The sequence below is a fragment of the Gopherus evgoodei genome, chromosome 4, assembly GCF_007399415.2.
Source record: "Gopherus evgoodei ecotype Sinaloan lineage chromosome 4, rGopEvg1_v1.p, whole genome shotgun sequence".
Classification (NCBI taxonomy): domain Eukaryota; kingdom Metazoa; phylum Chordata; order Testudines; family Testudinidae; genus Gopherus; species Gopherus evgoodei.
Window position 1 is genome coordinate 114,554,459 of NC_044325.1, and position 25,618 is coordinate 114,580,076.

At 41.0% G+C, this 25,618-nt stretch overlaps 1 protein-coding gene across 1 annotated transcript in view; it reads left to right on the forward strand.

Annotated features, from left to right (window-relative positions):
- The window catches only part of MUC6 (mucin 6, oligomeric mucus/gel-forming), a 77,994-nt gene that overhangs the window by 38,506 nt on the left and 13,870 nt on the right, over positions 1 to 25,618 (forward strand). Inside the window, exons 14-33 of the mRNA XM_030562143.1 lie at positions 368 to 529; positions 2,987 to 3,081; positions 3,580 to 3,712; positions 4,455 to 4,704; positions 5,248 to 5,300; positions 5,404 to 5,513; positions 6,591 to 6,742; positions 7,687 to 7,828; positions 8,560 to 8,670; positions 10,330 to 10,515; positions 11,121 to 11,360; positions 11,983 to 12,139; positions 12,998 to 13,144; positions 14,112 to 14,174; positions 15,118 to 15,168; positions 16,454 to 16,801; positions 20,986 to 21,282; positions 22,239 to 22,730; positions 23,685 to 24,176; positions 24,643 to 24,681. Of these exons, the coding sequence (XP_030418003.1) occupies positions 368 to 529; positions 2,987 to 3,081; positions 3,580 to 3,712; positions 4,455 to 4,704; positions 5,248 to 5,300; positions 5,404 to 5,513; positions 6,591 to 6,742; positions 7,687 to 7,828; positions 8,560 to 8,670; positions 10,330 to 10,515; positions 11,121 to 11,360; positions 11,983 to 12,139; positions 12,998 to 13,144; positions 14,112 to 14,174; positions 15,118 to 15,168; positions 16,454 to 16,801; positions 20,986 to 21,282; positions 22,239 to 22,730; positions 23,685 to 24,176; positions 24,643 to 24,681 (3,720 nt within the window). The remainder of the gene's footprint in view (positions 1 to 367; positions 530 to 2,986; positions 3,082 to 3,579; positions 3,713 to 4,454; positions 4,705 to 5,247; positions 5,301 to 5,403; positions 5,514 to 6,590; positions 6,743 to 7,686; positions 7,829 to 8,559; positions 8,671 to 10,329; positions 10,516 to 11,120; positions 11,361 to 11,982; positions 12,140 to 12,997; positions 13,145 to 14,111; positions 14,175 to 15,117; positions 15,169 to 16,453; positions 16,802 to 20,985; positions 21,283 to 22,238; positions 22,731 to 23,684; positions 24,177 to 24,642; positions 24,682 to 25,618) is intronic.

A 25,618-nucleotide genomic window follows, 5' to 3' on the forward strand; every position in this document is an offset into this window, starting at 1 on the left:
GAGCCATTCAAAAAAAGTGACAATAATTTTTTTCAGTTGGAATTGGGAGAGCATTTTCTCCCTTTCTTTTTATTTTTTAAAAGAACTGAATTATTTTTCTCCAAAAAACTTTCCATACAAATTTACCTGAAGGAAGTGAACAGACTTGGTGAATTTTAACTTACTAAGTTAAACAGACAAAGTTATGAGTTATTGAAAAACAGTTTTATAACAGAAATGCTTAACCCATTTAATCTATAGTAGTCATTACCACTCCAGTTATAATTACTGATATATTTTATTATTACTATACAGCAAAGACATATTATTATTAGTGAATAAACGTTCCTTGTTTTTCATTCGTCCCTTATGTTCCCCATGTGATCAGGGTTGTGTGGCAATTACAATGGAGACACTACAGATGATTTCATGACCAGCATGGATATTATTGAAGGCACAGCAGCCCTGTTTGTGGACTCCTGGAGATCAGGGAACTGCCACTCTGCTGCAGAGAGGGACACAGACCCTTGCTCTATGAGTCAATTGAACAGTAAGTCAAATGCCCTGACCTATCAGATCACCCCAACTGACTTGCTCTTTCTGAACGATTACCATAAGCTCATCCACAAGGGAACAGGGGGTCTAAACGAGAAGAAGAGGACTGTACATCACTGATTCCTTCATCTATAGGAAGATGTAGATTTCTAGAATATACTTATATAAGCCAATCTATGACAAGATCTCTCTCTATTCTCTCCATGGGAATCAAGACTGAGGGGAAAAACAACTGAGGAGAGTTGGCAGTTTTTCAAAGGGACGCTATTAAGGGCCCAAAAGCAAGCTATTCCAATGGTTAGGAAAGATAGAAAATCTGGCAAAAGACCACCTTGGCTTAACCACGAGATCTTGCGTGACCTACAAAATAAAAAGGCGTCATATAAAAAATGGAAACTAGGTCAGATTACAAAGGACGAATATAGGCAAATAACACAGGAATGCAGAGGCAAGATTAGAAAGGCAAAGGCACAAAATGAGCTCAAACTAGCTATGGGAATAAAGGGAAACAAGAAGACTTTTTATCAATACATTAGAAGCAAGAGGAAGACCAAGGACAGGGTAGGCCCACTGCTCAGTGAGGAGGGGGAAACAGTAACGGGAGACTTGGAAATGGCAGAGATGCTTAATGACTTCTTTGTTTCGGTCTTCACTGAGAAGTCTGAAGGAATGTCTAATATGGTGAATGCTTACGGGAAGAGGGTAGGTTTAGAAGATAAAATAAAAAAAGAGCAAGTAAAAAATCACTTAGAAAAGTTAGATGCCTGCAAGTCACCAGGGCCTGATGAAATGCATCCTAGAATATTCAAGGAGTTAATAGAGGAGGTATCTGAGCCTCTAGCTATTATCTTTGGGAAATCATGGGAGACGGGAGAGATTCCAGAAGACTGGAAGGGAGCAAATATAGTAATTAAAGAAATCATCTGCAAACACTTGGAAGGTGGTAAGGTGATAGGGAATGGCCAGCATGGATTTGTAAAGAATAAATCGTGTCAAACTAATCTGATAGCATTCTTTGATAGGATAACGAGCCTTGTGGATAAGGGAGAAGCGGTGGATGTGATATACCTAGACTTTAGTAAGGCATTTGATACGGTCTCGCATGATATTCTTATAGATAAACTAGGAAAGTACAATTTAGATGGGGCTACTATAAGGTGGGTGCATAACTGGCTGGAGAACCGTACTCAGAGAGTAGTTATTAATGGCTCCCAATCCTGCTGGAAAGGTATAACAAGTGGGGTTCCGCAGGGGTCTGTTTTGGTACCGGCTCTGTTCAATATCTTCATCAACGATTTAGATGTTGGCATAGAAAGTACGCTTATTAAGTTTGCGGACAATACCAAACTGGGAGGGATTGCAACTGCTTTGGAGGACAGGGTCAAAATTCAAAATGATCTGGACAAATTGGAGAAATGGTCTGAGGTAAACAGGATGAAGTTCAATAAAGATAAATGCAAAGTGCTCCACTTAGGAAGGAACAATCAGTTTCACACATACAGAATGGGAGGAGACTGCCTAGGAAGGAGTATGGCAGAAAGAGATCTAGGGGGTCATAGTGGACCACAAGCTTAATATGAGTCAACAGTGTGATACTGTTGCAAAAAAAGCAAACGTGATTCTGGGATGCATTAACAGGTGTGTTGTAAACAAGACACGAGAAGTCATTCTTCCGCTTTACTCTGCACTGGTTAGGCCTCAACTGGAGTATTGTGTCCACTTCTGGGCACCGCATTTCAAGAAAGATGTGGAAAAACTGGAGAGGGTCCAGAGAAGAGCAACGAGAATGATTAAAGGTCTTGAGAACATGACCTATGAAGGAAGGCTGAAGGAATTGGGTTTGTTTAGTTTAGAAAAGAGAAGACTGAGAGGGGACATGATAGCAGTTTTCAGGTATCTAAAAGGGTGTCATCAGGAGGAGGGAGAAAACTTGTTCACCTTAGCCTCCAATGATAGAACAAGAAGCAATGGGCTTAAACTGCAGCAAGGGAGATTTAGGTTGGACATTAGGAAAAAGTTCCTAACTGTCAGGGTAGTTAAACACTGAAATAAATTGCCTAGGGAAGTTGTGGAATCTCCATCTCTGGAGATATTTAAGAGTAGGTTAGATAAATGTCTATTAGGGATGGTCTAGACAGTATTTGGTCCTGCCATGAGAGCAGGGGACTGGACTCGATGACCTCTCGAGGTCCCTTCCAGTCCTAGAGTCTATGAGTCTATGAGTCTATAGAGATCTGACTATGGGTTTGAAGTACCCTTGGAGGAGTTCCTATTGATACTCTCACTGATATCCTGAAGTCCTTTGAGATCTTAGTCTCTGGCTTTCCAATTCTGTGACTGAAAACTAGTATTACCTTCTCAATGAATTAAATAAGACAGACACAGCCACCTCTTTATCTCTTATTCTTGACCTCTCTATTGCTTAACAACCATTACTGTTTCTCTCATTTAGAAATGTCTGCAGAGACCCATTGCTCCATTCTTACTAAGAAGGGCACAGTGTTTGAGAAATGCCATTCTGTGGTGAATCCTGCTCCTTTTTACAAGGTAGGAGCTTCTGCTAAGGTCTTGAGGTGAGGCAGTGAGAAGCACTACATGGTGTGGGAGCACAAGAGGGGCTTAGGACCAAGAATCATTCAAAAACACCTCTCTCCTAGCCAGGCGAGGTCTGGTGTGATCACAGACTGCTATCCTCTAGTCACTAGGAAGGAGAGGATAGGTTTTTTTCTCACACAGCTAATTTAGTATTTCCCAAGAAACTTCCCCAAATGAACAACATCAACGTATTTAACCTTTTTGAGCATAGTTTTCCTATCTGTAAAATAGAAATAATGATACTTACACTCAGCTTTGTGGAGCATTTTGAAATCTAAGGATGAAAAGCACTGTATAAGTGCTAAGTATATTTTACTTACATCAGCCACTCAGACAGATATGTTCATTTTCAATTGTTCCATGTAATCTATTAAATGCATTATTTATTTCTGAGCATGCTGATGACTTCCAAACATTTGACCTAACAGAATACTCTGTGTTTGTTTTCAGAGATGCATCTACCAAGCCTGTAACTATGAGGAGACCTTTCCTTATATTTGTTCTGCCCTGGGATCGTATGCAAGAGTGTGTGCTTCAATGGGGCTGATCCTTGTAAACTGGAGGGACACTGTAGACAACTGCAGTAAGTGACCCCAACTAGCTCTTAAAAGTTTATAATCAAATGCATATCTGTATCATCGCTGCTACCTAGAAAACTCAGAAAAATGTACCTCCATTTGGAAAATTCCAGTGTTTGATATGGAACAAAACTGAGCTGTTTGTCCTCTCCTGGGTTAAGACCAGTTCTACTTCTAAAATTCTCTCTAAGCTGCTGAAATATCATTAAGTATCATGGAGTAGTTTCGAGGCAAAAAAACCATCACATTTGTAGGTAATTCTACAGAATTCGCATTTGAGGAGTGGTTTGATTTCATAAGAAATGTAAATGCAAAGTACTCCCAAAAGTAGGATGGTCTCTGAGCTTTATCACTGACTCCCATGGAAGAAGCACAAAGATGACTAAAGTTACTCATGAAATTATGAGTTCTTCAGCACACACAGCTCTATAGTCATCATCCTTTGGTATCAACCAGAGGGTCAGTTGATTTTCCATCTAGGGAAAATCCTGCAGATCCTGAGGATTCTACAAGGAGGTCCTGCAGGGCCTACTCTACTCCCAGAGACCCTCCTGCTCCTCACAGCAAAGCTCGCTAAGGAGCCATGCTCTGATTGGCTGTACGCTCTGAGAGAGGGAAGCAAAGACAGCCGTTAACACTGAAACTGTTGGCATTATATAATTCAGCACCTTTCCCTGGCTCCAGCAACCCTTTGAGGAAAAATCAGGGAAATGAAGTGTAACTCACACTCTTTTCTTCATTTTACAGCCATTTCCTGTACAGGCAATCAGACATTCAGTTACCACACTGAAGCCTGTGATAGGACGTGCCTGTCACTTTCCGACCAAACCCTGGAATGTTATCCTACTGACATCCCTATTGATGGCTGCAACTGTCCTAAAGGTACCTACTTGAACCACAGAAGTGAATGTGTGCGTAAATCCATGTGTCCCTGCTACCTGGAAGATAAGAGATTCATCCTACCTGACCAGTCGACTATAATTGGTGGCATTACGTGGTAAGTTTGTGAGTTAAAAGAAATGAACATACTGCAAAGGGAGGGCTTGTTCACGTGTTTGGTTTTGTCAAACTGCAGAGATTATTGTTTTTTACAATAGGCCTGTAACCCTCCCCCACCCTTTTTTTTTTTAAATTTGTTTCTCTTTTACCTTGGAAATATTAGGCACATAAAATCTAGTCTTCCCTGAAAATGTTGGAGAAGCACTAGGAGGTGTAAGAATTATGCTACCAGGTGCTGTGCCAACACATAAACAGGATCCCTGCCTCACATTGCAAACACTGGTTATATTGTTGCAGTCCAAAGACTAAGCAGAGGCATGTTGGCTTGTATTCCATTTTGAAGGAACTAGGAGGCACAAGAGGCATAGCTGGAATGTTTGCTTCTTGGAAAAGGATGAAGTCATTTGACAAAAAGCCTGAACATTGTTTTCTTAGGAGGGTATCACATTCAAAGAGGAAAAATTAAAACCATAAAACAACTTGAGCTTTAATTGTCCCCTTTAGTAAGGGATGTACACTGAAATATCCTTTTCTTTTCTAGCTATTGTGTTAATGGAAAGATGAGTTGCACTGGTAAACCTCAAGACCCTGCAGGTATGCATTTGGCTACAGTTACCTTCGCCTTCAAAAGCATTATTTTCCCATGTAATGGAATTATCCCTTCAAAACTTTCTGTTTCTCTTTTTTTTTCTGCTAGAAAACTGCAAGCCTCCCAAAAAATATGTGTCATGTTCACAGAACTCAGAGAACAAATATGGAGCCTCCTGTTCCCCTACCTGTCAGATGCTGGCCACTGGAATTGAATGTGTGAGTTCCATATCTTTATGATCGCATCTCGGTGATGGAAATACACTGTGAGAGGAAGGATGGAGCAGTGGTTGCCTGAGGCTTGGGAAGACCCACATTCAATTCCTTGCTCAGTCACAGACTTCCTATGCAGCCTTGGGCAAATCTCCTAGTGCCAGATTTTTAAAGATATTTAGATGTCTAGTGGAATTTTCAAAAGCTTCTAGCACCTATTAAAGTCAACTAGTTTTAAAAAAAATTGCACAAGGCACCTAAATACCTTAAATAATCTGGCCCTTAATCTCTCAGTTCCTCATCTGTAAAATGGGACAATAGTGCTTACCTAATTCAGAAGTGTTGTGAGAATAAATACATTTCAGATAGGTATTCTGATACCATTGTAATGGAGGCCATATAAGGACTATCAATAAATAATAGTGAGACAGTGAATCTTCATGAAAATTGCAATACTTACTCAATAAACTGCCCTGTAGATTTCCATGCCAAACAATAAAAGATGATATATCAAGAAATAGATCTTTTAAAAAAAATTTAAAGTGCAACAAATGTTGACTGATTACAGGAAAAGAGTTACACATCACAGTATATGCTGATATATATACCTAACAATATATATATTTCATAATGTAATAAAGGTTTCTTATTAAATAAAGAAACAGCAATTAGCAGAATTATAATGTAACAGACTTCTGGGCTGGAAAGAAACATACATTATTCTTCAATTGTCTGAGCAGCTGGGCTGGAAAGAAACATACATTATTCTTCAATTGTCTGAGCAGCTGGTACCCATGAAATACAACTTTTTTCAAAGAGTCCCCAGAAAGTTTATTGCCTCAGACACTAGCTATATTTTAAAACGGCAGTAAAACTTGTATAACAGGGCATTGACTTGCACAAGTAAAAGTGATTCAAGTTATAGCATAGGCTGATTCTTGACACCAAATAAATAGCGCAAAGCAAAACTGAAGAGAGGCTATAGGTCAATAAAAACAAAATGTTTCAATTCTTTCTCTTTACATTCCTTTCCTTCATGCATCATTTTTATGACTGATGTTGCAATTTCCTGATCTTTCCTAGGTACCCACTAGGTGTGAATCAGGCTGTGTCTGCAGTGATGGGCTGTATGAGAATCTAGATGGAATGTGTGTACCACCTGATGAATGTCCCTGTGAATATGGTGGTATCTCTTATAAAAAAGGGGAAGAAATCCACACCGAATGCAAAACCTGGTAAGAATCTACAAGTTTTCTCCTTGCAAGTTATTTATTTGTCTAGACTGTCCAAGCATACAGTGCAACAATATGGTTGCAAGGAGAAGAAGAATAGTTAGCAGTTGAGGGTCGGAGCTAAACAAATTTTGCCATAGTGATAAAGTGTGAAAGTGACAAAACCACGGATAACTGTGACAATGTCTATATCTAAGAGGAAATGTCGTGGTCTCCTGGTCAGCCACAAATAGGCTATAATGACAATTGCTGCTATCTGCACATCCAGAAGCAGTGTGGGATCCAATAGCACCCTCAAACTATAAGCCGTACTAGAAAAATATATCAATTCCACCACAATTGAAAGTGCATCTTCTTCCCTATCTCTAGATAGATCAAATGACCCATCGATATTACTTCCATCTTTTCTAGCTACATTCTCAATCAGCAGTTGCTACCATTTCCAGTTCCACACCCATAGGTACGGGACTAGGGATGCAGGGAGATGCAGCAGCACCCCCTGACTTGAAATGGTTTCCATTATAGACTGGGTGTACAGTTTGGTTCAGTGGCTGTCAGCACCCCCACCCTAAAAATTGTTCCAGCACCCGTGTCCACAGCACCATGTTCTCATTAAAATAACCAAAGGGACAGCAAAATCTGCTTTAATGACAAGATAAGCTGTTTACTCAAGGCAATGTAACCTGTCATGCCTCATGTTTTCTCTCTTTTAAAGTAAATTAAATGGAAAAATAGACTTAAAATTTCATCTTTAGTATGCATTAATTTTCACAAAAGTCAGGAAATTTGAAGTTACAGTTCCCATATTAATCATAATTTGACCACATTGCATATATAAACTAATCAATTAAGTTAATACAGCATATACAAAATGTGTGTATGTAGCGATGAGTTAAAGCTGCATGCCCTTGAAAACTTCCTAACAAGAATTTTCTTCTCACCACTAGCACCTGTACAAGAGGCAAATGGAAATGTGTTCAGAAATCTAAATGCTCCTCAACATGTACCCTGTATGGAGAAGGACATGTCACCACTTTTGATGGACAGCGCTTTGTGTTTGACGGCAACTGCGAATACATACTAGCTACGGTAACATCAGTGCTAGTGCTTCTTATGGCAATGTACTCATTGCCAAGAAATGGCTTGATTTATGAACTCTGACATATTTAGGGCTCATTTGAAGACCTCATCTGAAAACCCTTTACACACACACACACACACACACACACACACACACACACACACACACACACACCTTGAACAAAAAACACCAACCAAACCTACTCCCAACATTTTATATGAAATCACAAAAGACACTAATAAAATTTCCTAACATACTTGAGTGCATGTGGATGACCTACCCACATAGACATGTTGCACCAGCTAGACAGTGTTGTCTAGTGAAGTGTTGTAATTCTTAAAACCAGATCAGCAGGTTGATCATTGGTACTTCTAAGAATAACACCATGCAAGCGTGCAGTACCCTACTGACTCCCTCCTTTCCCCCTGCAAAAATGTGGTTTCTGAGATGGGTAAAATGCCCAAGCTGCCACAAGCCATAGAATACCCCAGAAGTTGAGGGATGCACATATACAAATTCCACTGAAATTATTTTCTTGATATCTCATAACTGGATTTGAAGCTATTCAGAGATGAAATTATAGCATGTTCCACAGTGACTGAGGATATTGTGTGTGAGGCTGGCCTGTCTTGCTGAGAGGCAAACTCCCTGAAGTGATAGTTCAGCACATTGAATCATCTTGTTCACTCTGTTACTTTGAACTCTCAAATGGTTAAGCAATTCAGTTTCTCTCCTTTAGGATGGTTGCGGTATGAACAGCTCTCGCTCCACCTTTAAAATTGTGACTGAGAATGTCATCTGTGGGAAATCAGGAGTCACCTGTTCCAGGTCCATCAAGATCCACCTTGAGGTAAGAACATCATGCTGCTGTTATCCATCTGGGTTGGCCCTCATATCAGTGTAAGAGTCTACAGTCAAGTCTTATAGGGCAGTCTACTTGGTGACCTAGAGCTGTGGAGTAGGGTTTGAAATCCCTAGCTCAGTCTTTCACTCCCCGAAGTTGTGGTCTGTCTAAAAGCCATGAGAGTAAAACCTGGGATTTTATCCTCACACTGGTGAATCCTGCAACGGAAGAGTATCAGTCATGTTGCCTGAGCCTCAGACTGAAGCCAAGAAGGCAGTTATGTGAAATTAAGGAAGACTCATCATGGTCAGCATATGAATCCTAAAAAAATCTCTGTAATCCAGCTAGTGGGCTTTGGCTCCAATTGCCTCTAGTTCCTCTACTATCTCACTGCTGGTGCATACATAAACCAGAAAAATTGATTATTCTTATTTTCTCTATTACCAAAGAACTTCCATCCTCCCTTGTAGGTTTGTGGTTCTTAGTTCTGAGGGAACCAAAAGTACATCAATATCAGATTATCTCAGAGTCATGCTTCAATAGCAAACCAAATGCGGACCACAGACTGTTGAGATTTTGACCAGGGAACTCTCACTACATACAGTACACACTTGCCACCTGGTTAATTAGCAACAGCAAAGGCAAAATGCCAGTGCTTTACTGAAGAAGCTAGTAGCTTCTTTTGCACTTAACTCCTAAATACTTGCTCCAGAGGAACACTATTATTGGTCCAAAAGCAACTGTTGTTGTGCACCACTGCTCTCAGGAAAGATGTAAAAGTACAAGAATGCATGAAAGGCAGAACTGATCAACTCAATATTAGCTAACATCTCTCTAAGTAACTTTGCATCTACTCATTTTAAATCATGGAAATAAAACTCTGTGCTTCAGCCTGTTGCACACAGATAAAATAAGTGTGATGGCAGTGTTATATACAACAAAACAATCCATTACAAAGTGCTGTTGCACCCTACACTGACCAGGAAACATGGTGAGTTTGTTTCATGTTCATCAAAACTTGCTCATTCATAGAACAGATCCAGGCAGCTGGGGGCAGGCTAGATTTTACCTTTGCATGGGATAGGTGAAGATGGAAGAAGAGAATAATATTTTGGCATCATGCACTGCTTTGCTTTCTTACATAAGCATAACATAGGCTACATCTACACCTCAGAAATTATGTTGAGAAATAGACACTCTGGGCACATCTACCCTTAAAACACTGCATTGGCCCAACTGCACTAATGCAGCCACGCTGCTGTGGTGCTTTAATGAAGATGCTCTACATCAAGAAGAGAATTCTCTTATCAGTGTAGTTAATCCACCTCCCTGACAGGCAGTAACTCTGTCTAGGGGAGAAGCTCTCTCACTGACTTAGCGCTGTCTACATGGGGGGTTAGGTCAGTACAACTACATCACTCATGTTTATACTGATATAGGTCTGTAGAGTAGACCAGACCTCAGGCAGAGATGCTCATCATCTAGGGACTGTGACTCAGCTGACAATAAATAATTCTCCAAGAGCTAACCACAATCAATCAGTTCAGAAAAACAGAGAAATGACAAGCTGTAGCAGCAGCCTTTAGTGATTCCTGGTAGTGTTACAAAGACAGAAAGGGACATACTGAGAGGTATATTATAACTTACAGGCCAATTTGCTTTCAGAATATGACACTTATACTGGCAGAGGAAACCTACTTTGTATATGGGGACAATCCTCTGACACAATTCCACGTGAAAAAGAATGCCCTTCACCTGATGTTCGATATCATTATCCCAGGAAAATACAACATGACTCTTATCTGGAACAAGCACATGAATATTTTCATCAAGATCTTCAGAGAAGCACAGGTAATTCAGAGTAACTTCCTAATATACTTTCCTTAACTTTCTTTGTTAAATACATTTACCCCCCACATTCAAATCAAACTGCACATGAGATGGCAATTGTAACAACTTTCTACACCAGCAGAGGTCTCCTAGAAAGGCCTCTCATAACTACCATCCCTCCTGGAGCAGCTCTTCCCTGGAGGCTGCTTATTAGCTGCTTACCCAACTTCACAACAACATGAATATTGGCCTGATAGCTAATGTATTGTCCAAATGACAACACAACCTTTCATCCCCCAGAAGGGCAGGGAAATTTGTACAGGGCATTTGAGTTTATTTTGACCTCATAAAGTTGCAGATTATATCTCTGTGTGTAAACACTATTGAGGAAGAACTCCACTATTTCCTTCCATTGTTCATTTAACGAGAAAGTCTATACCTACAAAAAACTAATTGTATCTGGCACAGTATTTGTAAATACTGTGCCAGATACCGTTAGTTTTTGGTTTGCAGTCGTGGGTCAGAAACAGGAAGTAGTGCAGATAACAGAAAGATAATTCAGACAATTGGTTGCAATTAGCAAATAGGGGACAACCTAATATTAACGCTTTCATTTCTTCATGTAGGATCACCTCTGCGGTTTGTGTGGGAATTACAATGGGAACATGAGAGATGACTTTGAAACTCGAAGCAAATACGTGGCAGCAAATGAACTGGAGTTTGTAAATTCTTGGAAGGAAAATCCTATGTGCGGGGATGTGTTCTTTGTAGTTGATCCCTGTAGCAAGAACCCTTATCGTAAAGCCTGGGCAGAGAGGAAGTGTTCCATCATCAACAGTCAGGTCTTTGCTCCATGTCACAGTAAGGTAAGCAAGTTTTTGGCCTTCTTTACAAATAGTCTACAGTCTTGCAAAGGATGATCCCCTCATACTTCAGTGTGTACCTTCCTCCTCCCCAGAATGCATTAATGCCACATTCTTGCACCTGCTTCATTTTAATCTTTTGTACCTCCTGTTTGTAACATGTCTTCAAGAAGTGAGTTCAAGTGAGAAATGTGAACAGTATTCATGTGTGTCCGTGCAGGGTATGAAACTGCTGAACTTAGGTGCCTCTATTTGAGTGGATGTGTTTTGCTGCCTAATCACATGGAAACTATATATAGCTGTTCAAGTACACATACGGATCTAGAGATAGCCTTCAAAATGTCATAATTTTCTATTGATATTTTGCAGTGCCTAAGTTTTTACTAAAGATTACGGTTTGAACTGGAATTGTATTATTGCTGTGCTTATTTTACTATGCAACAACTAGAGGAAGAATTCATACTCTTACTTAGCAGAGCAGATTATGTTCTAAATGTTCTCCCTTTACCCTGAGCTAACATCTGTAGTTTAGCCCAGCTAGAAACAGGAAAGAAACTTTATTGACCAATGCATCAGTACAAGATAATCCTGGTTAACCAATTTATTCCTTCTCTCTCAATCAAAGGTATACCGCATGCCTTATTATGATGCCTGTGTCCGAGACTCCTGTGGGTGTGACTCGGGAGGAGACTGCGAATGCATGTGTGATGCCATTGCAGTGTATGCCAAGGCATGCTTAGATGTAGGTGTCTGCATTGACTGGAGAGCCCCAGAGTTCTGTCGTAAGTTTCTTGAACACCTTTAAAAAATGACGTGATTTTTATTACTAGCTTGTGTTTTCAATTCATTTTACACTTTGTCCAATTATAAAGGGGCTTAAGGGACACATTATTATTACAAGATTAAGGTACATTGATAGGTCAGCATGGGGGATTGCTTGTGTAGCCACTACCCATGTTGTATCTGTTCTCTAGATAAATGGATGACTTCATCCTGTAGTGCTCTTAACCTTGCACATTTCATCAGCATTAACCTCACCAGAAACACATTACCATGTCATGGAGAAATGAGGGAGAAAAATCTAGCAGTCACAAATACTAATCTTGCAATATAATTTCCCTGTCGCTACTGCAGAACTGACAGCCAACTAGACAGTAGAGGGAACACAATATTGTAAAAAACAAAACAAAAAACCTGTTCCCATAGTTGTGATGATATCATCTTTGTGCAGATTGCAAGGAAATAAACAGAGAAAGCTGTGTTGGCTGGGGCTCCATAAAGCAAGAAAAATTATCACTGGTTGTTATATGGAAGAAATTTTATGCATAGGCTTCACAGAGTATTATAATCAAACCTTTAAAGCTGTAGTTCTTGATAGCTTCCATTTAACACATCAATATATTATACATTACAAATATTTAAATGCCTACATCTGCCCCTTTTCTTCTGAAAGGAGGAAATTAACTCACACTTCACTAGAACACAGATTCAAATCAGTTCACCCACAGTTGAGATTGGAGGGCTTACCTTGTCACCAAGTACCACTGAGTCGCTTTTTTCCTCCTATTCTGAATCCTTTGAAGAATTACATTCCATAAATTGAAAAATTCAACCTTTCATTCTGTTTTTGCTTTTTTCAGCCGTCTATTGTGACTACTTCAACACACACCAAAAGTCAGATAGTGAGGGCACCTATAGCTACAATTATTGGGATGAACAAAATTGCACCTGGCATTACCGACCTTGTAATTGCCCACAGCAAAACTACAAATATGTCAACATTGAAGGTAATGATTTCACAGTTTCAGGGTTAGCTGCACTTTTGACCACCCTTTCACCCCAGGTCTTCCTCGAGGACACCCACTTATGGTTTCAAGCTCCTAGCCATCATGCGTCTCAGGCAGAGCTCCGTGCCTCTCTCCCTCCAGACTCGAGGTTTAGGCTTGCAATCCCTCTCCACTTCACTGTAATTTCCCAGCACGCTGGACCCAGGTCCAGTACCTGTGGTTAACCTTTCTCCAGGGGCTACAGCAGTGTATACTAGTCCGTTCTTTGTCTGGTCGTCTCTGGAAAACCCAGTTTGAATCAGTATATGAAAGCTCACTTTGGTGTGACACCTCTCCAGAGGTGTTTAGAACCTGAGTGATTCACTTTAATCACACATCACTTTTTTGGTTCCTGGAGGAGCTGTGATAAACTCCCCACCTGGAGTTGCATACAGTCCCTGGCCTACAGTGTTATATAAACCATCCATTCATTAATTTAATACAATACGGTCCCCAAAGATATTGCATGTGGTTGCAATATCTGTCAGAATGATTTTATAAAGCTGAAAATAATAATGCAACAGTTATCTTTATTGTATTAACCAATAGTTAAGACAATGATGTTTCCACTGGCATAATTTTTGGAGCAGTGGTTACATAGTCTTGCTGTAGTATGTTCATCTTCACCTTCTCTTACTAATATCACAATGATAAGTAATTGACATAGACTCCATAGTACACTGAGGACTTTAATGAGCTCAGCCTGTCTTGAATGTGAAGCTTCTAATTCTTACCATATCAAGAGAAATGTCCTTAAGGAGTTTGTAGATGCCACTGGTTAAATGACAGACACAGCTTTTGGGCAAGACATGTTCATTTTCTGGGACTTCATATTATTATATTGGTACCTACATGTTTAGGAAGAGATGTTATAGAAAACTGCTGTTATCTGAGGACTGAGTAATGAACTTCTCTCCACAATCTCCAGGCTGTTACAACTGCTCACACAATGAATACTTTGATCACGAGGAGGGACAGTGCAAGCCCTGCAGTAAGTAGAGATTTATACCATCACTCTCTTTCTCTGCAAAAGCTAGAAGCATTGAAAATTGAATAAACTGAATACTTTGAAGGACGAGTTTGTTCTTAATAGCTATTGATTAATAAGGACGGCTCATCCAAGCCCAAATTTCTTCTGTAATAATTGCATTGCTCTACTGCTAACTCGTCATCAAATGGTTAAATGAAAACAGGCAACTAAAAAACATCAGGCTGTGAAGTATTGTAAATTCAATAGTAGTTGGAATGCTCACATTGATTTTAATAGCTGTGATGAAAGGTTACCCTCATTCTCAGCTTGAGCATTTACAAACGCTTCAGTGCTCCTGAAAATAACTGGCTCCCTGACACCTTTCCCACAGTGAGTGGAGTTCTGGCACTGGACAGAATCCGGCTCCTAGACTTTATCCAACAAGTTCCTTTTTCTAACATGCCTGCTTTATATTACTTTTGAAAGTGGTTCCCCTATATCACAGTGATGGGGAATCTTCTAAAAATATAGATAGGTAGATAATATTACAGATAGGCCCAAAGCTGCAAAATTTGGATCTGCATCCAGATGTTGGATCCAGGGCCATTTCCATGTTATATAGTAACAACCTTCATTCCAGGCTCCTAGTTATTGGGTCTATACAATCTGCAGAAAATCCATATGTACATTTTCCTGAGAAATAAAGCTATCCTTAAATATGAACATAATGACAAAGATAGAAAAAGCTTGGCCATTAAAACAAAGTACTGATTTCCTCAATATTGTTTGTTTCTACTGAAATAAAGATTTGCAATGAAATATATAAGAATTGAGCATTTTTAGGGATGTCTTGCTGATTGTTGCAATTCTTCTATTTTTCACTCATTCTGCAAACTCTCCCCTTTGAAATAGCTTCTTAATTTGTTCTCTTTCACGTTAAAACTTTTCTTGTATCTGTACACAGCAGGACATGAGCCCATTAGGACGACCCCTGAAACCTCTACACCTTCAACAGGTTAGTTCTGTAGCCAGTGGAAATAATATGTGATATAATAGTCACATATTATCTTCCAGATATATATTATTGACTTCTCATTTTCAATAGTAAGCACTTTTTTGTCCTTGTAAGATTATTTCACCTTCCTCTGAAATGCTTAAGATGCAATAATGAAATATATTCTGGCATTATACAAAACTCTCTTGAACGTTTTATCTTAAATTCAGAAGGAAGTTATACCAGGAGTGTGATTACTGAATGCTTCAAGACGTTAGCAATGAGATATCTTTACTGATTAAAATTCAAGACAAGCTGAGGTCGACAAAAGACAATAATCACCGGACTTGGCCTACTTGTATATGAAATTAATCAGTAGTCTCAGCCCAGTTCTTAGTGGAGAGGTGTATGCATCACAATTGTGACTAGTTGGTAGTCTTTAGAGACTAATGACTGATCATGTCTGGAGATCAAACAGTCTCTCAATCTTAGGGCTGGTCTACACTGGGGGGGAAATTGATCTAAGATACGCAACTTCAGCTACGTTAATGGCGTAGCTGAAGTCGAAGTATCTTATATCGAGTTACCTACTGTCCTCACTGCACAGGATCGACGTCCGTGACTCCCCCTGTCGACTCCGCTACCGCCATTCATGTTGGTGGAGTTCCGGAGTCAACAGGAGCTCGTTCGGGGATCGATATATTGCATCTAGATGAGACGCGATATAGCGATCCCCGAGAAATCAATTGCTACCCGCCGATACGGCCGATAGTGAAGACGTAGCCTTAGAAGTGCTCATTCTATATAACAGTCAAGACACACTTGCCCAATATGTTAAAGAGATCTAAAGTTGCTGACCCTTACACTTGCGTGGAATTCCTGTGATGTCACTGGAACTCAAAGCAAGTGTATGTCTTTGTAAAATCAAGGCCAATGGAAGGGCAGTGTTGAAAAGATTACAGTGCCAACTGTCCACACTGTAAAATTCAGAGGATACTAGACTAATTTCCATAGCTCTTAGTCAGCATTATTTATGAATGCTGAAATAACTTAAAAGTATATTGAAGAAAGAAAAAATGAATAAAGTTTTTGTGACATCTTCCTACTCTGGATCATTTATCAGTACATTATTAAGAGGGACAGAAAAGGGGAGAGTAGTTAAGTTGTGTCAAATTACAAAGATATTTGTAATATTACTTCTTCCTAAAATAATTTTTCTATTCATATGACATACATTTATAGATATTCATTACTAAAAATTATTTCTTGTACTCAGTATCCACATTTCTACTATTTTTTCTTGTAGTAACAACAGTACAAACTAAAACACCAAGAAGCACTACTACAGTTGAAACAACAGCTACTACCATACCACCAGCAGCCACTACATCTACAGAGTCCACCATGCACACTATTTTAAGCACTGCACCAACCACCCTATCTACTACAAAAGTAACCATAAAAACACCTATCACAATCAAATCCACTACTCACTCCATACCAGTAACCACCGTTACGAAAAAGACAACACTGTCAACTACCCCAGTCATAACAGTAACTGAGATTACTTCACCAATAACCACCAGCAAAACAACCATATCACCAACCTCAGAAAAACCAGTCACCCCTACAGTCACAGTCATCTCAACAACTGGTACGTTGTTTTGGGTTTTTTCTCATTACTGCCATTATTTCTAATAAATTACATGTATCCAATTGTCTGCATGTTTAAAAAAAGTACACTGTTAAGAAAAACATGTGTAGGCTGCAGAATGGAAGCATTTAAAAGTGTGAAGAATATGGGGTTTTGTGTCACTATGAAATTCAATCCATATTCAAGAAAGACTGAGTTTATGAGAGACACAGGCAGCACCACTAATTTTACCTAGACTTAATTCCCATACTGTTGTACAATTGTACACTCAATACTGTACTCTTTTAAAAATAAAAAAGTTATTCCCTATCCTTAGATTTTTGCAATATACATCATTTATGCCTAAAGAACTGAAAATCTTACCTATTCAAATAGCACTGACGATATTAACAATTAATGTTTTGTTTGTTATATAAAAAGTGCCATGAAAGTGAAACTTTATTGTGAACAGCAGAGGACTCTAATTTCAGTTTGTCGTGCACTAAAATAAATACTAAAAGTAGGAGCATCCTCTCCGCAATTGCAGAGAAAGTCGTGCTCCGCACCAGACTTGGACATGAGCAATGCAGACAGCATCTTAAGGGAATTTAGCTTCTAAAAAATGGTTAGTTACCTGTGTTGTAACTATTGTTCTTCAAGATGTGATGCAGATCTGTATTCCATGTGGGTGTGCATACACCCAGAACATAGAAGCAAGAGAACTTTGCCTAGCAGTATCTATATTGACAACACTTGCAGCCTGTGGCCCTAGTCCGTTCCCTGGCTATATAAGGGCAGCACCTCCCTCGCCCTCCTAACTTCCTTTGCACCGAATATCCGGAGCACAGACTGCAGTGCAGAGGGAAACACAGAGTGGGTTGTGGAATGCACATCTGCATTGCATCTTGAAGAACAACTGTTATAATATAGTTAAGTAACCTTTTTTCTTCTTTGAGTGGATGCAGCCATGTATTCCATGTAGATGACTCACAAGAAGTACTCACAGAAGGTGGGGCTTGGAGTCTATTTAAACAAGGACTGCAGGATTGCCTTCCCAAAGTTTTTATCTTAGCTGGATGCAGTAGCAACAGCATAGTGGTTTGTAAACATATGTACAAAGGACTAAGTGGCAGCCCTTCTTAAAAGACTGCAGGGTCCTATCAGTCTTTTCCAAAAACAAAACCCAATCATCAAAGTCCATTGGGTGAATTCACCCAAAGTCCATTGGGTGAATTCTGCAACCATGAGACCCTCCTCATGATCACATCTGATGCCATAATATTATCTGAGGCATTTGCCACCTCCATGGATGACTGTAATAAAGTCTTGGCTACAATAAAGCGCAGTGAAATGAATGCCTTAAACTCTTCCCAGGAGAATTCTGGCAACTTGCCCTGAAACTTAGACATAGCCGCCCAATTAACAAAGTTCTATTTAGAGAACAATGCGTTCTGGTTCATGATGCACATCTGGAGGAAATAGTAGAAATAAATCTTCCTCCCCATCAAGTCCATCCTTTTGGACTTCTTGCCCTTACCCATAGGTTTATACCTTCCCTGTCGTGTCCTGTCATTTTCTGCAATTACCACAAAAGTTAGGGGCCAAGTGGGAGTAGAAACCATCAAAATCCCACATGGGGGATGAGGTACTGCTTCTCTGCATGTTTTGCTGTGGGAGGCAATGATGTGGGAGTGTTCCAGAGTGCCTTTGTTGGCTCCAAGAGAGCCTCATTTATCAGGAGGTGGATCATGTGATGAGTGAAGAATATCCAGTAGCTTATGCAAATCCTCCTGCAGAAATTCAGCCTGGATGCCTAAGATAGTGTCCATATACCTTAGGAAGTCCTGATATGTCTGTAAGTCCCCAGGCATCAAGGAAGAGGAGACGCCTGGCACAGTAGAGTCATCTGGAGAGGACGAAGAAGTGGTTTGCTGTGCCAACAATGGATCCTGTTCTTGAACAACAGGAACCAGTCAGATAATCCTGAAGGCTCAGAGAGGACAGGTTCAATGGTCACTTCTAGCTACAATGGTTCAGAAACAGGAGCCATCAATGGAACTGGCGATCTTGCTGTGGAGCAGGTCAACAAATGAGACCTCAAAGACCAACGAGCATCCCAAGGAGGCCACTGGTCAAATGAATATGGCATTGATGACCAGTGGGCACTGGGCAAGAGCCCTGTCTTGACTGCAGGAACAATGCCAATCTTATTACCCAGGGTGATCCAAAGATGGTCTCTGGTGCCTATTGGGTGAGGAAGAAGGGCAGGATGACACCTGGATTTCAAGGAGTCCTGGAGAGTCCCTGTTGACAACAGGAGAGCCATCCCTGATGAGGCAAAGAAACAATCGAACTCATCCAAAGTCCAAAATGGGGACAGCATCAGTGCTGAAGAGGAACAGGGACATGGCACCAGTGGTACTGAGCAAGACACACTTCCACCCAGTACTCGAGGAGGTGCTAGCACTGAGGTCAACAATGGTACCAAACTCGATAACAAGATCTGCTGCCAGAGCAGTGACTGTGTCAAGGGATGCACCAGCGTTGAGGGGGACTTTCGTGCCGAGCTTGGTGTCAGCCTCAATTCCATTGTACGTGGTATGAGCTGCAGTGCCAATGAACCCGGCAGCAATGTAATATAGCTTGAAGGTGCCAAGGGCACAACCTAGAGCAAAGTGGTAGAAACTATGGTTCTGGAAAACAGCTGAACTAGTAGAGAGTCGGAGATTGAGGGGCAAAGCATGTCTGAAGCCACCTGATATGCCACCAGTGTGGAGACAGTCAGTGCTGGTACTGACGTCATCAGTACTGGACTCAATGGACACTCCTCTGGCCAGAACAAGAGTCGATGGTACAAGCTTTCAGTGATCTCAGAGCAATACTGGGGAGCACGTAAATGGGCCTTTTCTATCCCACGTGCCAGAAGGAGTACAGTGCTGGTCAGTACTCCTTTTGTAAAATGAGAAAGAGTCTCCCTGAGCTCTGGAGTGCTCCCAATTAGTTTTATGGAACCTCTTGCTCCCGGCACCAGAGGAGGGAGAATGAATCATCTTCCCTTTGTGGGAAACAGCAGGGTTTGAATGTGGAGCAGCAGCATCTGCTAGTGCCCAAGGCAGCCACCAATTACACCAGGGCATCAATGCCAAACCAGGCCTCATAAGCTGCTCCAAGAAAGTGCTGCTTCAGTTATAAGTCTCTTGCCACCTGAGTCCTCTTTTAATAATAATAATAATAATAATAATAATAATAATAGAAGATATACCTATCTCCTAGAACTGGAAGGGACCTTGAACGGTCATTGAGTCCAGCCCGCTGCCTTCACCAGGAAGACCAAGTACTGATTTTTGCCTGAAATCCCTAAGTGGCCCTCTCAAGGATTGAGCTCACAACCTGGGTTTAGCACGCCAATGCTCAAACCACCGAGCTATCCCTTCCAACCTATAAGTGACTTACAGATGGAACACGATTCCTTACTGTGTCCTTTGCCGAGCTATAACAAGTATCTCATGTGGGAATCACTATTGAGAATGCCCCCCCAACATGATGGACAATGCTTGAACTCTGTTGGGGGCGTAACACACAGCAGCCAACTACTCTAACTACCACTACACTAACACTGAGCTACACCTGAGATACTACTAACTGTTATCTAGAGGAAAAAAGAAAAATCTCTCAGAAAGCTGAGATTGAAAATGGGAAGTCTAGCTGAGGCGGGTGAGAATGAAACGAGTAGGGCTTGGGGTGGTGCAGCCATTATATAACTAAGGGAGGGGCTAGGGCCACAGGATATCAGCATTGCCCTATAGGTACTAGTAGGCAGAATTTTCTAGCTTCAGTGCACTGGGCACGCTAACTTACATGTGATACACAGTTCCATCTACTTAATGAAGAATCAAAGAAGTCTTCACTGAGAATGTGTGAAATGCAATTTTTCAAAACCAAATGACATGAACAAATTGGGGCAGATTTTCCAGAAAAATTAAGGTGGATGAAGGCACAGGGAATAGAAAATTTCAGCCAGATAATTAAAGTTGGCAAAGTTATAGCCAACTGTAAATAGGGCTTTACAAAAGGAAGCATCGGGCAACCTTAAAAATAAGTGGCATTAACAGCTGCACCTATCATTAGTTCATAGTTTGCAATATTGTAATTGTATTCTTCTATATATCATATTATTACTAATATAATACATTTTCTTTAAAAAGCAAAGAAACTTACAACTCCACGTATGACAACAACCATTACAACACCAACTATTACAAAGACATCACCAACTACTTCATCACTGCCTACTGCTTACACTAGGTCAACGAAAACCAGAAAAACTGCAACGCCAACTATACACATGACTGAACCTCTTACAACGACATATCTACCCACAAGCTCAACGGAGAGCACCGCATCAGAGTCCACCACCCCAAGCACCGTAAAAACAACTACACTGACAACAGTTTCTCCAACTACTACGACAACTAAGTCCACAACGCGAACAACACCAGCAGGTAAACACACTTCCACCATAGGAGATTAAAGCCCGTTCGTATGGGAAGTGTATGGTATAAACACAGCATATTTTCTCTTCTAGGTAACTTGTTTTCTCTCACAACACAAAGCTCAATTTTCCAACATATCACACCTCCTTTTCAGATTCTAAAGCATTAGGGTTGCATAGATCCTTGTAGATATTTCACTTGAACTAATACCTGGGTACGGACACAGAGGCCAGTCCACCCGCTACATTCCAGTGCAATCCAGGCTCTATACCTTCCTGAGAAAGCCATATACTGAAAACCATTTCCTCTCAACGTAGCTGAAAGGAAAGAGCCCCAGAGACTTTAAAATGGGTTGCAGATACAAATCAAACATTATGGCTGCTTTCTCTCTCATCGATGCACTCCGGTCCATTGATATTGTTTCCCAGTTAGCTCAGTTTCTAAGCCACTATTGATGATTTGGTGAGGTCTACTTCATTTAGTCACACTGACAAGATTCAAGCTTTTTTCTTTTCTTTACACTCTTGCTTTCCAGAAAAAGAGTCACCTAGATATACTACCTTGTCTCAAGGGGAAAGTTCCACAATTGGTGGGTAGAAACAAGAGTTCTAGATCAGCCTTGTTCTTCTGTTTTGACTTCACACCCTCACAATGATTGAAAGGATCCCCACACACACTACTTTCCCAACCAGTAAACACTCTTGCAAATGCGTCGATTTTTAAAACGGTTGGTAGTTAAGTTATTTATTTCAACCACTGGCCCATTCTCTATTATTAAAGAATGAGAGAGAGCCACTTCGCAATTGTTTCCAAAAAAAAAATTCCATTCATCTAGCACAAAGCTGCCCCCATTCTAAAACCCCTGTTCATTATGATACAATTATTTACTCCTAGTAAACTCTTCGCCTACAATCCGCGATATTCTTGTCAACGTCACCATATCGATTCACATTTCTCCCTCACAGTAACTAAGACCGCAGAAACCCCAACACCGAGAAGTACCAGGAAAACAACACCAACCACATCTGTCTCTACAACCTCCAAAACCACTGCGTCAACAGAATCCAGCCCAACCTCCTCAGCCAAAACAAGTCGAAGAAGCACAACTCTGACAAGCACTACATCTTCCACCAAGTCTACTGAAACCAGTACAACCGCCATACCAACTACACCCACAACCCTCACTCTCACCACGACTCCCTTCTCCACTACCTCACCAGAGACCACAACATCAAAGTCAACCCCTACCATTTCCACTACCTTTACCACTCCCACCACAACCACCACACCAACTACACTCACAACTTTCACTCTGACGACGACGGCCCCGACCAGTACTTCTCCGGAGACCACCGCATCAGAGTCCACCACTGCAACCACTGTAAAAATAACTACGCTGATGACAGTTTCTCCAACTACTACGTCAATTAAGTCCACAACGCGATCAACACCAACAGGTAAATAAACCTCCACCATAAGAGATTGAAGCCAAATCATGTGGGAAGTGTATGGTGTAAGCACAGCATATTTCCTCTTCTAGCTAACTTGCATTCTCTCATAACACCAAGCTCATTTTTCCAACATATCGCACCTCGTTTTCAGATTATTAAGCATTGGGTTGTATAGATCCCTGTAGATATTTCACTCGAACTAATACCTGGGTATGGACACAGAGGCCAGTCCACCCAGTTCATTCCAGTGCAATCCAGGCTCTATACCTTCCTGAGAAAGCCATATACTGAAAACTATTTCCTCTCAACGTGGCTGAAAGGAAAGGGACCCAGAGACTTTAAAATGGGTTGCAGATACGATTCAAACAACGTGGTTGCTTTCTCTCTCATCGATGCACTCCAGTCCATTCATTTTGTTTCCCAGTTAGGTCTATTTCTCAGCCACTACTGATGATTTAGTAAGGTCTACTTCATTAAGTCACACTGACAGGATTCAAGCTTTTTTCTTTTCTTTATACTCTTCCTTTCCAGGAAAAGAGTCACCTAGATATACTACCTTGTCTCAAGGGGAAAGTTCCACAATTGGTGGGTAGAAGCAAGAGTTCTAGATCAGCCTTGTTCTTCTGTTTTGACTTCAGACCCTCAGAATGATTGAAAGTATCCCCACACACACTACTTTCCCAACCAGTAAACACTCTTGCAAATGGGTGGATTTTTAAAACGGTTGGTAGTTATGTCATTTATTTCAACCACTGGCCCATTCTCTATTATTAAAGAATGAGAGAGAGCCACTTCGCAATTGTTTGCCAAAAAAAATTCCATTCATCTAGCACAAAGTTGCCCCCATTCTAAAACCCCTGTTCATTATGATACAATTATTTACTCCTAGTAAACTCTACGTCTGCAATCCGTTATATTCTTGTCAACGTCACCATATCGATTCACATTTCTCCCTCACAGTAACTAAGACCGCAGAAACCCCAACAACGAGAAGTACCAGAAAAACAACACCAACCACATCTGTCTCTACAACATCCAAAACCACTGCATCAACAGTATCCAGCCAAACCTCCTCAGCCAAAACAAGTCGAGGAAGCACAACTCTGACAAGGACTACATCTTCCACCAAGTCTACTGAAACCAGTACAACCACCATACCAACGACACCCACAACCCTCACTCTCACCACGACTCCCTCCTCCACTAGCTCACCAGTGAGCACAACATCAAAGTCAACCCCTACCACTTCCACTACATTTACCACGCCCACCACAACCACCACACCAACTACACTCACAACCGTCACTCTGACGACGACGGCCTCGACCAGTACTTCTCCGGAGACCACCGCATCTGAGTCCACCACCGCAAGCACAGTAAAAATAACTATGCTGACGACAGTTTCTCCAACTACTACGTCAACTAAGTCCACAACTGGGGCAACACCAACAGGTACATTTTAATCATTGCTATCATTCTGTACCTGGGCAATTACTAGTATAACAACTCGTTTTTACGCTACATAGGCTTCTTCAGCCAAACATAACTGAAGCGTTACACTTTGGCACCTAGATGGCGAAAGGCATGGGAAATATTTTTCTTCATTGGCCTTCCTCTCTGCTCCCCTCCCCCTCCCGACCCCTACCCAGCTCCTTCTGACATTTCTCTGTTCAGACTAATTGGCAAAAGTCCCCTTCCCCATTGCCCTGCAGTCACTCCCGTCTAGAAGAGCATGGAGGCCCAATCATCTCGCTAGGAGGCGTAGCCCCATCTCCTTGCTGTGGTACTCACTGCCAACCTGCATTTACCAGTTAGTCCAATATAATTGCATTGATGGATAGTTTAGGAAGACTTGCTTCATTTAGTCACCTTCCTGGGATTCAACCCTTTTTCTTTTCTTTTCACTCTTCCTTTGCAGGAAAAGAGCCAACGATACCTACTACTCCATCCTCACCTGGTGAGTTGACAGTCATTTCTAAAATAAGAGTTTCAGATTAGCCTTGCTTGTCTCAATTTTAGACCTTCGTATTGAGCCCTTTCAGATAAAGCTGCAAAGACACTTGGGGCAAAATCCCCTCTGGACACTAAAAGAGCTCCCTGCACCTTAGATCTTTTCTGGGTCTAAAAAGCAGACACAGGGTTCCACAGAATTAGCTGTGCCCTGATCAGAAGAGCTAAACAGATCTAGGGAGTTAACAAAGCATGAAGAAACCTACCCTGAGAGGTGAAGAAATGCCAGCTCCCACACCTAACTTCAACAGAGGGAGTAGAACACATTCAGCATCTTCCAACAATAGGGACCTAAACTTGCAAGAATAAATAATCCAGTATTCATTGACAGTGGATTAGTAAATGTCTGCAAGCATAATCTCTCTTAGACACTTTTGGTGGCATAGAGATGAGAGTATCTCTCTCTGGAGGTATGGTGTAACCCAGAAAGCTTTAGATCAACGTACCTCAAAGAGGCAACAAACATAACACAAAACCTTCCAGAAAGACACACACTATCTTACAAAAGTCAGACATGGGTTGTTCACGCCCTATATTTCTTCCATCAGAAGGATATAAACCACCACAACAGATCACAAGATACTAATACCCGGAAATGTCTAGGTTACTTTACAAAACAGGAAATACACTTGTTTCTATGAAATTTTGTTATTTTCACAACATTAGCAGTTAAGATACTGATTGTCAGCTTTCCCAAATACAATACTAAAGATGTGAGGACACCGCTTCCAAATTATTGACCCAATTTTGTCGCTTTTAATTTAGCACAGGGTTTCTCAAACAGGGGTCGCTGTTTCTGTAGGGAAAGCCCCTGGCGGACTGAGGCAGTGTCTTTACCTGCCCCTTCAGCAGGTCCAGCCGATCGCGGCACACACTGGCTGCAG